Source organism: Coregonus lavaretus, assembly GCF_964263955.1.
Source record: "Coregonus lavaretus genome assembly, chromosome: 7".
Classification (NCBI taxonomy): Eukaryota; Metazoa; Chordata; class Actinopteri; order Salmoniformes; family Salmonidae; genus Coregonus; species Coregonus lavaretus.
Window position 1 is genome coordinate 27,666,995 of NC_139994.1, and position 16,203 is coordinate 27,683,197.

Genomic DNA, 16,203 nt, shown 5'->3' on the forward strand with positions numbered 1-16,203 from the left:
CGGCGCCATGGAAACTCATTTTATGAAGCTCCCGATTAACAGTTCTTGTGCGGAAGTTGCTTCCAGCGGCAGTTTGGAACTCGGTAGTGAGTGTTGCAACCGAAGACAGCTTATTTGTAGCGCTTCAGCACTCACCGGTTCTGTTCTGTGAACTTGTGTGGCCTACCATTTTGCAGCTGAGCCGTTGTTGCTCCTAGATGTTTCCACTTCACAATAACAGCACTTACAGTTGACCGGGGCAGCTCTAACAGGGCAGAAATTTGACAAACTGACTTGTTGGAAAGGTGGCATCCTATGACAGTGCCACGTTGAAAGTCACTGAGCTCTTCAGTAAGGCCATTCAACTGCCAATGTTTGTCAATGGAGATTGCATGGCTGTGTGCTCGATTCTATACACCTGTCAGCAACGGGTGTGGCAGAAATAACCGAATCCACTCATTTGAAGGGGTGTCCACATACTTTTGTAGATATAGTGTATGTAATAACATGGCCAGATGTCCTACTGCGAAAAATGTGCACAAATTGTAATCATAATTTCCTCTGTCATTGATTTTGAAGAAAAAACTTGCAAACTTTGTGAAAGTTCATAGGCCTAAATATAAGCATAAATAAATACATAGCTGAAATAAACGGAGGGAACCTAAATGTTTTCTTAAATCTAAAATAACTTTATACTGACCAGCAGATGCACAATGAAGAATGCCTATTCCCAGAACCAGAAGGATAAAACCTTTCATGTTGAAGTTGGTCTGTCAATTCCACTGAGGTATAATAACACGGTAAATTCCGGTAAATTCCCGATTTGTTCTCTCTGACAATCTCTCCACAGATAAAAATATTTGATCTCTCCCTCTTCACGAGTCAAACTCAAATGACCAGAAAAAACGTTTCGCACCAATACATAAAGAGCATGAAAATGTGTTTTGAGCCAATGAGAATTTAGCTCGCTCAAGCATCAGTAAAATCTGGGTGGAACCAAAAAGCAAAGGTTTACTTTCACGAAACTGAAAGTGAGTTGTATGTGTTTTGTCAATCAACCATATGCCCAAAACAGTGCTCTACTTGGGCCTGGACCATATAAATTATATGTATATTAACTTTGATGGCTTAGTCATTGCGAAAGTCTTTATGTCTCCCGAGAGTGCATTCAGGTTCAAATATAGTGAGAAACTAAAGGCCTATAAATGACCAACGTCAATTGTATTAATGTTAATTATTTGTATCAATTTCTATGTCGTTGCAAATTTATAAAAAATAAAAAATAAAAACGTATTTACATAAGTATTCAGACCATTTGCTATGAGATTCGAAATTGAGCTCAAGTGCATCCTGTTTCCAATGATCATCCTTGAGATGTTTCTACAACTTGCTTGGAGTCCACCTGTGGTAAATTCAATTGATTGGACATGATTTAGAAAGACACACACCTATCTATACAGGTCCCACAGTTGACAGTGCATGTCAGAGCAAAAACCAAGCCATGAGGTCGAAGGAATTGTAATAATAATAATAATATGCCATTTAGCAGACGCTTTTATCCAAAGCGACTTACAGTCATGCGTGCATACATTTTTGTGTATGGGATCGAACCCACTACCTTGGCGTTACAAGCGCCGTGCTCTACCAGCTGAGCTACAGAGGAATTGTCTGTAGACCTCCGAGACAGGATTGTGTCGAGGCACAGATCTGGGGAAGGATACCCAAAAATGTCTGCAGAATTGAAGGTTCCTAAGAACACAGTGGCCTCCATCATTCTTAAATGGAAGACATTTGGAACCACCGGACCCTTCCTAGAGCTGGCAGCCTGGCCAAACTGAGCAATCGGAGGAGAAGGGCCTTGGTCAGGGAGGTGACCAAGAACCCAATGGTCACTCTGATAGAGCTCCAGTTCCTCTGTGGAGAAGGGAGAACCTTCCAGAAGGACAACCATCTCTGTAGCACTCCACCAATCAGGTAGAGTGGCCAGACGGAAGCCAATCCTCAGTAAAAGGCACATGACAGCCCGCTTGGAGTTTGCCAAAAGGCACCTAAAGGACTCTCTGACCATGAGAAACAAGATTCTCTGGTCTGATGAATCCAAGATTGAACTCTTTGGCCTGAATGCCAAGTGTCACATCTGGAAGCATGGTGAAGCATGGTGGTGGCAGCATCATGCTGTGGTGATGTTTTTCAGCGGCAGGGACTGGGAGACTAGTCAGGATCAAGGGAAAGATGAACTGAGCAAAGTACAGAGAGATCCTTGATGAAAACCTGCTCCAGAGCGCTCTAGACCTCAGACTGGGGCGAAGGTTCACCTTCCAACAGGACAATGACCCTAAGCACACAGCCAAGACAACGCAGGAGTGGCTTCGGGACAAGTCTCTGAATGTCCTTGAGTGGCCCAGCCAGAGCCCGGACTTGAACCTGATCGAACATAGCTGTGCAGCGATGCTCCCCATCCAATCTGACAGAGCTTGAGAGGATCTGCAAAGAAGAATGGGAGAAACTCCCCAAATGCAGGTGTGCCAAGCTTGTAGCGTCATACCCAAGAAGACTCGAGGCTGTAATCGCTGCCAAAGGTGCTTCAACAAAGTACTGAGTAAAGGGTCTGAATACTTATGTAATTGTATATTTCCGTTTTTATTTCTCATAAATTTGCAAACATTTCTAAAAACCTGTTTTTGCTTTGTCATTATGGGGTATTGTGTGTAGATTGATGAGGGGGGAAAACGATTTAATCCATTTTAGAATAAGGCTGTAACGTAACAAAATGTAGAAAAAGTCAAGGGGTCTGAATATTTTCTAAATGCACTGTATCTGGTGTGACCATAATTTGCCTCATGCAGCACGACACATCTCCTTCGCATAGAGTTGATCAGGCTGTATGTTGTGGCCTGTAGAATGTCGTCCCACTCCTCTTCAATAGCAGTGCGAAGTTGCTGGATATTGGCAGGAACTGAAAGACGCTGTTGTACACATTGATCCAGAGCATCCCAAACATGCTCAATGGGTGACATGTCTGGTGAGTATGCAGGCCCTGGAAGAACTGGGATATTTTCAGCTTCCAGGAATTGTGTACAGATCCTTGCCACATGAGGCTGTGCATTATCATGCTGAAACATGAGGTGATGGAGGCGGCTGAATGGCATGACAATGTGCCTCAGAATCTCGTCACGGTATCTCTGTGCATTCAAATTGTCAGCGATAAAATGCAATTGTGTTGTCTGTAGCTTATGCCTGCCCATAACATAACCCCACAGCCACCATGGGGCACTCTGTTCACAACGTTGACATCAGCAAACCGCTCGCCTACACGACGCACGCCATGTCATCTGTCCAGTACAGTTGAAACCGGGAGTTATCCGTGAAGAGCACACTTCTCCAGCGTCCCAGTGGCCATCGAAGATGAGCATTTGCTCACTGAAGTCAGTTACGATGCCGAACTGCAGTCAGATCAAGACCCTGATGAGGACGACGAGCACACAGATGAGCTTCCCTGAGACGGTTTCTGACAGTTTGTGGAGAAATTATTTGGTTGTGCAAACCCACAGTTTCATCAGCTGTCCAGGTGGCTCGTCTCAGACCATCCCGCAGGTGAAGAAGCCTGATGTGGAGGTCCTGGGCTGGTGTGGTTACACGTGGTCTGCAGTTGTGAGGCCGGTTGGACGTACTGAAATGAACATTAAATTCTCTGGCAACAGCTCTGGTGGACATTCCTGCAGTCAGCATGCCAATTGCAAGCTCCCTGAAAACTTGAGACATCTGTGGCATTGTGTTGTGTGACAAAACTGCAATTTTTAGAGTGGCCTTTTATTGTCCCCCAGCACAAGGTGCACCAGTGTAATGATCATGCTGTTTAATCAGCTTCTTGATATGCCACACCTGTCAGGTGGATGGATTATCTTGACAAAGGAGAAATGCTCACTAACAGGGATGTAAAGACATTTGTGCACAAAATATGAGAGAAATAAGCTTTTTGTGTGTATGGAATATTTTGGGGATCTTTTATTTCAGTTCATGAAACATGGGACCAACACTTTACATGTTGCGCTTATATTTTTGTTCAGTATCGTTAAGACAAGCCAGTCTGGATAAACTGGAAGCGTATTGTGTTAAGACTAAATACAGGGATGTCTTGCAGCAACCTGCTGCTGTAGGCATAGTTCTTACAATGGCCTTGACTCAAATCAATAACATGGAAGGAAGATAACTTTGATGTGAAAGAGGAGAAACAATGCATTCTTCCTATAGTATTCTCGGAGGGCTTAATGCGGTTTGGGAGGATGGCACATTAGAGCTATCTCAGGCTAACGTCTATGGAGCTTTATTTGGCAGCCTCTATGTGACCCATTGAAGTAGGTGAATCGTCTTGGATCTAGCTCCATTTGATATAGTTTTATATCATCACATTGAAAAACACAGCAATAAAATAATACAGCATAGAAATGCAATGGAAAGTACTGTGCACACACAGATAAACGCGAGCAGAGCATGCATGGCACATTGATGCTATCTGTTGGTAAATGTTCATTACTGCAACTCCAGTGTTTTACCGGTGTACTTGAGATACCCGGATGTATTGCAATATACTGAACAAGACTGGTTACTCGCATCAATGCCTCTGCCTCGTTATTTAACATTCAAACAATGCACACACATACACACTCACACACACACTCAAACATACACAGACACAGAGGGTGGAGTCAAACAGTGAGTGTTGAGGTAAGTACCACACCCTTTCATGTAAGAGCATCAGCATGCATCTTGTGTCTATCTATCCTCAATCATAAGATGGCCGACACATGGATGTTATTTCATATCCAAACTGCTGTGTGGGATGTCGGCCTATTATACTGACACATTATTTTCATTTAAGAAGTGCTTTTGTCTCACAAAGACTATAGGCTACTGAAATCAATAAAACAGTGCCAGTGGATACTAGCTGAAAACTCTTTGACCATAACTACAGTAACAGGCCTTCAAGTCTAACCAAGTCATCTTTGGTCATTATTTATCATTTTCTCTCCACAATGAAAATGTGTTCTGGAATTCATTCACACTCCCACAGTGTGCTCTGGTATGTGAATAACCACATCAAGTTCAGTTATCTAATAAATCTGTGAATGGAAAGTCCCTGATAAGAAGAATAAAAGGGACAAACCATCAGTCACATAGACTACAGTGAAGGATGAACAATGCCACAGTGCCATCTATAGGTAGACTGTAACTCTCCTCACCACTGTTTCAGAGGAATCACCTGATGAGTCACTTGACTTTTGGGTGTCTTTGTTGCTCCTGGGTAAGATCAGCTTCCGCTCCCCAAATCCTAACCTTAACCATTAGTGGGGAAAATTCAAAATTGACCCAAGATCAGCATCTTAGGGCAACTTCAACCTACTCCATTTTGGTCATGTTCAAGGTAGAAATTGCCTCTCACCACAGATCTTGGATCTGAGTACCCTACCTCCAATCCTAACATGAACCATGGATGGTGAAATAAATATCTGACCCTATATCAGTCGTTGGTGGAAACGTCTACCGACTCCCTCTGGTGTGGTCAGTTTTTATTTTCAACAGAGAACTGGAATTTGGCACATACACCAGGAAGTAAGATGGGCAGAGCAGAGGCCATAGCTTGTTTATCAGATAAAAGTCTCAGGTCATGGAATCCTTCTTGCCAACTTGTTTCTCTATATTCTGCAAACAGTCAGGAAATTATGTGACATTCCGACTCAGGAAGAATGAAAAACAACATATTTTCTATTGAAAAGGCAGCTGATATCATCTGTTGACTGGCTATACAAAACATATTAAGCCATATTTGAATGGCATTATCTTTTTTTTTTTTTATGTCAGTAAAAAGTATTTGGGGTTAAAATCTTTGCTATGGTGTTATGTTTGTTATTTCACACATAAAAAAGATAACATAATGGAAAAAGGAGTGACTGTTGGACATTTTTATTATTTATTATTTAACCTTTATTTAACTAGGCTAGGACATGAAAACACACCAGTGGAGGAATTATTATCCAATAGGAGATGAAAGAAGTACAATGTCATCAGACACCAGAGTGAACTGAGCAACATAAGTTGAAATAGAAAGTAAATGTAATTGATTTGTTTTAATGATGATAATACTGATGAATAAATAACATTATAGCTTGTTTATAGTTATATATAACAAATATGTTATACATTGGCCTCACTAATTCTAACATAGCCTCCCCCAGTCCACTAGTCTTTCTCCAGTAGGCAACAGGTCATTCAAATCCTTAATATGAGGGTTGTAGTTGTGTGTTTTCTTTTTCATACACGTCTGATTAGTGATGACAGAAACTGTGCCTTACAAGCCCTGCTGGTGACTGGCCTGAGGGGTCAAAGGTCATGTAACTAGATAAGAGGAGACCAGAAAGGACTACAGTATAGTCTATGTACCAGAGAATAAAGGGGAGGGTATCTGATGAGGTGTGATGTCTAGCATGAAACGTCTGCCCATTCACACTAACAAACACTAGTGAATTAAGTCTCTTCAACACTACAGCATGTGACCAGGGTGCATGTTCTCTGTTTGGCTCCTGATTGAAGCTCCCCAGAGCTCATTGACAACAATATGAAGCACAAATACACATTTAGTAAGTTAGCAACCATTTATTTCTGAAAAGCAACTGTATATTCAGATTTATGATTGTAATCCTCCACCCAAGAATTCTCGATATAGAAAATTAAATCACACAAAAGATCAAACTAACCTCCTTCAACGGTTTCTGCTCTCTTTCCAACTCCTTGGCATGATAGCAGACAGTGAAAGAAAAAGAGGATATCTAGTCAGTTGCACAACTGAATGAATTCAACTAAAATGTGTCTTCCTCATTTAACTCAACCCCTTTGAAATCAGAGAGACAAACATACTGGCACTTAGGCTACCTCCACTGTGTCTGTTATAAAACTGTAAAGACCAGAGAAAATCATTTGAACACCATTGTTAAGAATAAAACTGTTATACAATGATGTAGTGAAGCATTACTGAACACCATGGATTACTGAACACCACAAAAACATTTTCGGGGTCTAAAAAGGGGGCATCATTATATTTGTATCACTAGTTTTACATTGATTTTAACACTTTCAAATGTTTTGATTGGTATACCTTTGAATCAGAAAGATAATCCCAAAAATATGAAGTTATTCATATTGTCTATTATTTAGACAATAGTGATTCTCCTTATTCCAGGATGTTGACAGTGTGGCACAGCATAGCTTTAGCGTTTAGATTGTAACAACTAACAACAGGTTTAAAATATGTTTCCGGTATAGTTTTCAAACAACTAGTTTTCAGTAAAAACCCATCTGTTTTTGCATTTCAAACTAGTTTACATACCTATAACCCCAATATCAGACACAGCTCCTGTAAAAAGTTTAGATTTTTGTCATTGTAGATTTTATTTGTGCAGTTATTAGTTATAAGAAGTGGTAACACTTTACTTGACACCCAGTGTCATAACACATTATGACAGGGTCATAATCATGTCATAATATGTCATAACAGCTGAAATAACGTGTCATAACCTGTTATTTTCTTTCAGTTTCAGTGATGACATCAGAAGCAGAATAAAGGCAGGCATTTACTATTGGCCTGAACAAAGCCTGAAACAGAGATAAACATGCTGAACATACATGCTGATGTTGAGGGTTCGGCTTCAGTGTTTAGGGTTTGATGACCTCTCAATCTTTCACACACAGTGTTCTGTTCTTCATCTCTGTTCTGTTGCTGCTCTGTTACACTGAGATCATGTTTCTAAAAAGAACAGCTTCCCAAATAACATCACTCCTCTGCTGAGCTGAGTGTATGTCCTTCATTATTACAAAATATCCTGCATACAGATTAATGGAATTTCTGTAAGGCTGTGTAGTCCCTGAGTGTATAAAGCTAGTAGGTGCTGAAGCCTGCTGCCTGACCTGGGAAGTCCCCAGACAGCAACAGGAGATACAAAGCTTCTCTAAAGCAGAGATGACTGGAGTCACAGCTCCCTCTATAGACAGCCTGTATACAGCAATGATTTAGTGCTGGGCGGGCCACAGGAATAAGAGTTGCCAAAACCTTGCTTGGGTCATACAGCTGCTGCTCACTGGGGGGACAAGAGGAGGGGTCACAATACATACAGTTGAAGTCGGAAGTTTACATACACCTTAGCCAAATACATTTGAACTCAGTATTTCACAATTCCTGACATTTAATCCAAGTAAAAGATTATCTGTCTTAGGTCAGTTAGGATCACCACTATATTGTAAGAATGTGAAATGTCAGAATAATAGTAGAGAGAATGATTTATTTCAGATTGTATTTATTTAATCACATTCCCAGTGGGTCAGAAGTTTACAAAAACTCAATTTGTATTTGGTAGCATTGCCTTTAAATTGTTTAACTTGGGTCAAACGTTTCGGGTAGCCTTTCACAATCTTCCCACAATATGTTGGGTGAATTTTGTCCCATTCCTCCTGACAGAGCTGGTGTAACTGCTCACAACTTTTCTATAGGATTGAGGTCAGGGCTTTGTGATGGCCACCCCAATACCTTGACTTTGTTGTTCTTAAGCCATTTTGCCACAACATTGTCCATTTGGAAGACCCATTTGAGACCAAGCTTTAACTTCCTGACTGATGTCTTGAGATGTTGCTTCAATATATCCACATAATTTTCCTTCCTCATGATGCCATCTATTTTGTGAAGTTCACCAGTCCCTCCTGCAGCAAAGCACCCCCACAGCATGATGCTGCCACCCCCGTGCTTCACGGTTGGGATGGTGTTCTTCGGCTTGCAAATATCCCCCTTTTTCCTCCAAACATAACGATGGTCATTATGGCCAAAAAGTTCTATTTTTGTTTCATCAGACCAGAGGACATTTCTCCAAAAAGTACGATCTTTGTCCCCATGTGCAGTTGCAAACCGTAGCCTGGCTTTTTTATGGCGGTTTTGGAGCAGTGGCTTCTTCCTTGCTGAGCGGCATTTCAGGTTTTGTCTATATAGGACTCGTTTTACTGTGGATATAGATACTTTTGTACCTGTTTCCTCCAGCATCTTCACAAGGTCTTTTGCTGTTGTTCTGGGATTGATTTGCACTTTTTGCACCAAAGTACGTTAATCTCTAGGAGACAGAACGCGTCTCCTTCCTGAGGGGTATGACGGCTGGGTGGTCCCATGGTGTTTATACTTGCGTACTATTGTTTGTACAGATGAACGTGGTACCTTCAGGTGTTTGGAAATTGCTCCCAAGGATGAACCAGACTTGTGGAGGTCTACAATTTTTTTTACTGAGGTCTTGGCTGATTTATTTTGATTTTTCCATGATGTCAAGCAAAGAGGCACTGTGTTTGAAGGTAGGCCTTGAAATACATCCACAGGTACACCTCCAATTGACTCAAATTATGTCAATTAGCCATGACATCATTTTCTGGTATTTTCCAAGCTGTTTAAAGGCACAGTCAACTTAGTGTATGTAAACTTCTGACCCACTGGACTTGTGATACAGTGAATTATAAGTGAAATAATCTGTCTGTAAACAATTGTTGGAAAAATTACTTGTGTCATGCACAAAGTAGATGTCCTAACCGACTTGCCAAAACTATAGTTTGTTAACAAGAAATTTGTGGAATTGTTGAAAAACTAGTTTTAATGACCAACCTAAGTGTATGTAAACTTCCGACTTCAACTGTATAACAGGAAGTAAAATGGGTGTCTCTGTAGCCTACTGAATTCAGTAATGCAGATGCTCGCACTGTCAAAACCATCTATGGTTCACTGTGTGTGTTGTGACAATAGGTTATATGCTTTTGCATCATCACAATCACCATATAATCTTAATTACAGCTTAATAAAGTAATGTAATTTGACTGTTCTAGGTGGTAACAGAAACTCAAGAATATCTATAGAACATATCAAGCCTGATGTAGTCCTCCTGTTTGGTGATGATCTACATAGAACACATGACTTTCTAGTTGCCTGAGCTCAGGTAATTCATGATAACATTGCAGAGGCAATGTCACGATCGTCGTATTGAATAGACCAAGGCGCAGCATGATGAACGAACATGGTTAACTTTATTATCTTTAGTGATAATAGAAACAACAATCAACAAAACAACAAACGACTCGTAACGTCCTCGGTAACAATGACCAAACCAACTGGAACAAGAACCCACCAACACAAAGGGAAAACAGACAGTTTAAATATGGCTCCCAATCAGAGACAACCAACGACAGCTGACACTCGTTGCCTCTGATTGGGAGTCACTCTAGCCAACATAGAAATAAACACAACTAGAACTACCAACATAGAAATCTAACACATAGAATGAACACACCCTGGCTCAACATATAGAGTCCAAGAGCCAGGGTGTGACAGGCAAGCTAGTTGCTCCTAATTCCAAGTTCATTGTATTGACCAGAAAGTACAAATACACACAATGAATCATGGTACTAACCAATTTTATTCCTGATAATCACTCTTACATATAGAAACATTTGGCCATCTGCCGTCATGAATACTTTGTGGTATATTTTGAAGCGCTTGTGGAAAATAATAGAAAATGTACAGTGGGGAAAAAAAGTATTTAGTCAGCCACCAATTGTGCAAGTTCTCCCACTTAAAAAGATGAGAGAGGCATGTAATTTTCATCATAGGTACACGTCAACTATGACAGACAAAAAGAGAAAAAAAAATCCAGAAAATCACATTGTAGGATTTTTAATGATTTTATTTGCAATTATGATGGAAAATAAGTATTTGGTCAATAACAAAAGTTTCTCAATACTTTGTTATATACCCTTTGTTGGCAATGACACAGGTCAAACGTTTTCTGTAAGTCTTCACAAGGTTTTCACACACTGTTGCTGGTATTTTGGCCCATTCCTCCATGCAGACCTCCTCTAGAGCAGTGATGTTTTGGGGCTGTCGCTGGGCAACACGAACTTTCAACTCCCTCCAAAGATTTTCTATGGGGTTGAGATCTGGAGACTGGCTAGGCCACTCCAGGACCTTGAAATGCTTCTTACGAAGCCACTCCTTCGTTGCCCGGGCGGTGTGTTTGGGATCATTGTCATGGTGAAAGACCCAGCCATGTTTCATCTTCAATGCCCTTGCTGATGAAAGGAGGTTTTCACTCAAAATCTCATGATACATGGCCCCATTCATTCTTTCCTTTACACGGATCAGTCGTCCTGGTCCCTTTGCAGAAAAACAGCCCCAAAGCATGATGTTTCCACCCCCATGCTTCACAGTAGGTATGGTGTTCTTTGGATGCAACTCAGCATTCTTTGTCCTCCAAACACGACGAGTTGAGTTTTTACCAAAAAGTTATATTTTGGTTTCATCTGACCATATGACATTCTCCCAATCCTCTTCTGGATCATCCAAATGCACTCTAGCAAACTTCAGACGGGCCTGGACATGTACTGGCTTAAGCAGGGGGACACGTCTGGCACTGCAGGATTTGAGTCCCTGGCGGCGTAGTCTGTTACTGATGGTAGGCTTTGTTACTTTAGTCCCAGCTTTCTGCAGGTCATTCACTAGGTCCCCCTGTGTGGTTCTGGGATTTTTGCTCACCGTTCTTGTGATCATTTTGACCCCACGGGGTGAGATCTTGCGTGGAGCCCCAGATCGAGGGAGATTATCAGTGGTCTTGTATGTCTTCCATTTCCTAATAATTGCTCCCACAGTTGATTTCTTCAAACCAAGCTACTTACCTATTGCAGATTCAGTCTTCCCAGCCTGGTGCAGGTCTACAATTTTGTTTCTGGTGTCCTTTGACAGCTCTTTGGTCTTGGCCATAGTGGAGTTTGGAGTGTGACTGTTTGAGGTTGTGGACAGGTGTCTTTTATACTGATAACAAGTTCAAACAGGTGCCATTAATACAGGACAGAGGAGCCTCTTAAAGAAGAAGTTACAGGTCTGTGAGAGCCAGAAATCTTGCTTGTTTGTAGGTGACCAAATACTTATTTTCCACCATAATTTGCAAATAAATTCATTAAAAATCCTACAATGTGATTTTCTGGATTTTTTTCCCTCAATTTGTCTGTCATAGTTGACGTGTACCTATGATGAAAATTACAGGCCTCTCTCATCTTTTTAAGTGGGAGAACTTGCACAATTGGTGGCTGACTAAAAACTTTTTTCCCCACTGTATGTGGCTGTAATGTAAATACTGAATGTAAATAATGATTGTAAAAAAAGAAAGAAGCAGTACTGCCATGTGATGTCATCTATAAATATGGATGAATATTAATTGTTCTCCAAACGCTGACAAAGGCTGCCGCCTAAACGTGTCCATTTGTTCTGACCTCTGCTGCTAAAAAAACATGAAAACGTATGTTTCAGTGACTGCTGGTTTTTCCTATCTTAAGGTATTGTGAGGTATATTCATATGAGCTGTGATGCCGGATTTGAGCAGACATTGTATTGTGTTCATTGTGAGATTAAATATCCTATCAGTCGGCAGCACTTTTCAGCTGGCCTCACTGTCCTTCAATAAAAGTCCTCCTTTCTCTGCTTATCTTCTGTGATGCAAACAGACCAACAGACCAACAGACGGACGGACAGACAGACAGACAGACAGACAGACAGACAGACAGACAGACAGACAGACAGACAGACAGACAGACAGACAGACAGACAGACAGACAGACAGACAGACAGACAGACAGACAGACAGACAGACAGACAGACAGACAGACAGACAGACAGACAGACAGACAGACAAATAAAGAGAGACATTTGGGTAGACAAAGGAAAGGTTGGGGAATTGATTTGCAGAAGGATGGACGGACGGACAGACAGACAAGCATAATCTAATAAGAGTACAATCCACTTGATGCCACTGGACCCTTACAGATACTGTACATTACCTGTTTAATTAGTGAGAGAGAAACCTCACACTGTATCTGGTTCTGCTGTGTCATGGAGGGGTTGGAACCATCATCAGAGGCTAACACAAAACAGAGGGATCCAAATAGTTAGAGTCCTTTAAAAGCTGTATTAAGCATCAACACTGTACACACCAACCCACACCATGTTCAAATACATGTGGGCTTCTCCAGGCTTCTTCAACTCCATATGTGACACTGAGATAGCCTGAGAAATATTTGTAATGTACACATATTATTTCTGTCGTTGCTCACCTGTCCTCATCCTGTTCCACATAATAAACCCAGCTATGGTGAAGAGGGCTAGGAGGATGACAGGTAATACTACTCCAATGATGATGGGGCCAGATTCAGGAAGCTTATCTGAGTTTATGAACAAACACGCATGCACACACAGTGAATATTACTGTAAATCATTGAATTCTCTGTCATATTGAAAAATATGATTCATCTTACCACTGTTTGTTTTTATCACAGACTGATCCAGTTTGATGGTGATGATGTTTTCTTTGTGTTCAACCACACAGGTATAGTTGTTGTTCTCCCACTCCTCAGAGTCCATTGTGAGGTGAGCACTTTTCTGGAAGGTTCCATCTAGATTAGGGAGAGTCTCTCCATGCTCCACATCTTCATGCTGTTCTTGTCCATCTTTCTGCCAGAACACCATGACTCCACTGGGGTAGAAACCTGTAGCGTGGCAGGTCACTGGAGATGAGTGGGTATTCTGGAGCAGAGACACTGAAGGATGGGCTGAAGAGAAGGAGTGAGAGGAAAGAAATATAAAATCAAAACAGCATTCTTGTAGTGGGGGAATGATGTTGTTGTGCCTCAAGCCGGAAACAACCGGTAATAGGTTTTGATTGAAAAGGACTCCATGTGTCTCAGACTGTGTCTCTGTACCTGTCCTCTTCAAGATGCTGCTGGTGAAGTTCACATACTTCTTCAAAGTGTCAATACACTCCTTAGTGAAGTACCATTTGAGATACTGCAGATCCTTGCTGTTGTCGTCCCACTTCTGTTTGATGGTGTCTGCCTGCTGTACGGAGGTTATCCATCTTATGGTCTTCATGTCCAATGAAATGAAATCCTCACCATCATATCCATAGTGATGGAAATAATATTTGAGTTCAGTCTCATCATTCCACTCACAGCCGTACAAGTTCTGGATTGTGTGAACACCTGAGAAAGAGGGAGAGAGACAGGTCTATCTACAGTAAACATGTATTAACTGGACAACGGCCATGTAATACTAGCCATAACTGAGAACAAGGCTAGATGTGGTTTGATGCATGTGTGTTTTAAATGAGAAGAGTTTACTTGATTAATTTGTTTGTGTGTGTGTGTTTGCGTGCACGCACATGTGCATTCTGTTACCTTTTGACTGGGTTTGGTTGAACTGCTTCTTTACAAACATAATGAGGTTTTTGAAGCCTTCATATTGGTTAATCAGTGGCTCAGTGTAGAGCTCCCAGTAGTATTCTCCTGCATTCTCCTTCATCCACTCAGTGGTGGGGACCAGTGTCTTGGTGTTGCTGTCAAAGTACACAAACTGATGGTCGTCCAGCAAACCCACCACCGTGAACTCTGGGAAGTCAGTATCACCTGAGACTGCAGTGTATAAGTATTTCAGAGAGTGGGGAGCTGTGAATAGAATATTATAATTATATGATTGACCATGTAATATCATACAGTACGGAGCTGTGAATAGGATATTCTAATTACATGATTGATCATGTAATATCATACAGTATGGAGCTGTGAATAAAATATTATAATTATATGATTGATCATGTAAAATCATACAGTATGGAGCTGTGAATAGAATGTTATAATTATATGATTGATCATGTAATGTCATATAGTATGGAGCTGTGAATAGAATGCTATAATTAAATATTGTAACATACATGATCTGCGTGTCTTCTGTCATTTCTGGCATATTTATAAATCCCCTATCAGCAATTGATTGAATACCTACCGCTCGGCCTACGTTTAAACACAGATCCTCACTCTACAATGAGATGTAGTAAAAATGTCACTTAGTCTGGAGACTAAGAACTGCCCAAGTAGCTTTCTGAAGTTGAAATAACTAGCAATATGAATCAAGGAACATTGTGTTTGTACTGACCTGCAGAAGTTATAGGAATCCAGAGGAACAAGAGACAGAAGGAAATCATTTCTTTATCAGTTTAGATGAGACTGAATGGTAACGCTGGGTTGAACAACACAACTGTATACTTTCTTTCTCTATTCTCTCCATCATGGCAAACAAACAGGGTCATAACCTGTTAATGTTTAGCCATTAAGTTTCATCTTTAACAAGTGACACAATGGTGCATAAAACACCTTCTGTTATTCAACAAAGACAACAAGGACTAAATAAGATGGGTTTACAAATTCAATTATTTTAATCTTCATGTTGATATTGCCATAATGAGTTTCATACTGTCTGATATGCACTGTTTTATATGTTATGTCTCTGATGGGTTGCCGTAGATGACTGTTGGGTATGAAGTTGTAGGTGAAATGAAAACACACTAGTGGAGGAGATGAAAGAAGTACAATGTCATCATTTTACATTTACATTTTAGTCATTTAGCAGACACTCTTATTCAGAGCGGCTTACAGTTAGTATATTCATCATAAGATACAGAAGCTAGGTGGGACAACCACAGATCACAGTCATAGGAAGTACATTTTTCCTCAGTAAAGTAGCTATCAGCAAAGTCAGAGCTAGTAAGAAAAAGTTAAGTGCGAGTGTTAGTTCAAGAAAGAAGGGGGGGGGGGGGGGGGGGGGGAGAGAGAAGGGGGTGCAAGGGGGGGGTTGCTGTGGGATTATTTAAGATACTATTTGAAGAGGTAGGATTTTGGATGTTTTTGTAAAATGGGCAAGGAATCTGCTGTCCTAGCTTCACGGGGAAGCTGGTTCCACCATTGGGGTGCTAGGACAGAGAAGAGCTTTGACTGGGCTGAGCAGGAGCTGCTCTCCCGTAGGGGTGGGAGGGCCAAGAGACCAGAGGTGTAAGAATGGAGTGCTCGGGTTGGGGTGTAGGGTTTGAGCAGGTGAACTGAGCAACATAAATTGAAATAGAAAGTAACTTAGGCTACAGTGAAGGATGAACAATGCCACAGTGCCATCTATAGGTAGACTGTAACTCTCCTCACCACTGTTTCAGAGAAATCACCTGATGAGTCACTTGACTTTTGTGTGTCAAGTTTCCCCTAGGTACAGATCTAGGATCAGCTTCCCCACCCACAATCCTAACCTGAATCGTGGGTGGTAAAATACACATCTGATCCTGTATC

The 16,203-nt window shown here is 41.1% G+C and overlaps 3 protein-coding genes across 4 annotated transcripts in view; 1 reads left to right on the plus strand and 2 right to left on the minus strand.

Moving 5' to 3' along the window:
• Positions 1 to 16,203, plus strand: part of LOC311133058 (proteasome subunit beta type-8-like) — a 131,928-nt gene that overhangs the window by 22,592 nt on the left and 93,133 nt on the right. The window lies entirely within an intron of this gene.
• The window catches only part of LOC311133056 (class I histocompatibility antigen, F10 alpha chain-like), an 89,839-nt gene that overhangs the window by 18,551 nt on the left and 55,085 nt on the right, over positions 1 to 16,203 (minus strand). The window contains exon 1 of one of the 2 annotated variants that reach the window (XM_084166486.1): positions 680 to 879. The exons of the other annotated variant lie outside the window; for it this stretch is intronic. Within the exon in view, the coding sequence (XP_084022612.1) occupies positions 680 to 737 (58 nt within the window). The 5' untranslated portion in view covers positions 738 to 879. Of the gene's footprint in view, positions 1 to 679; positions 880 to 16,203 lie in introns of those variants that run through there. 2 annotated transcript variants of the gene reach the window in all.
• LOC311131812 (major histocompatibility complex class I-related gene protein-like) lies at positions 5,638 to 15,074 on the minus strand (the record flags this gene model as incomplete). Its single annotated transcript, XM_084164944.1, has 7 exons — positions 5,638 to 5,679; positions 12,880 to 12,959; positions 13,153 to 13,260; positions 13,354 to 13,647; positions 13,798 to 14,076; positions 14,272 to 14,538; positions 15,026 to 15,074. 7 exons carry the CDS (start codon positions 15,072 to 15,074, stop codon positions 5,638 to 5,640), a joined length of 1,119 nt encoding a protein of 372 aa, XP_084021070.1.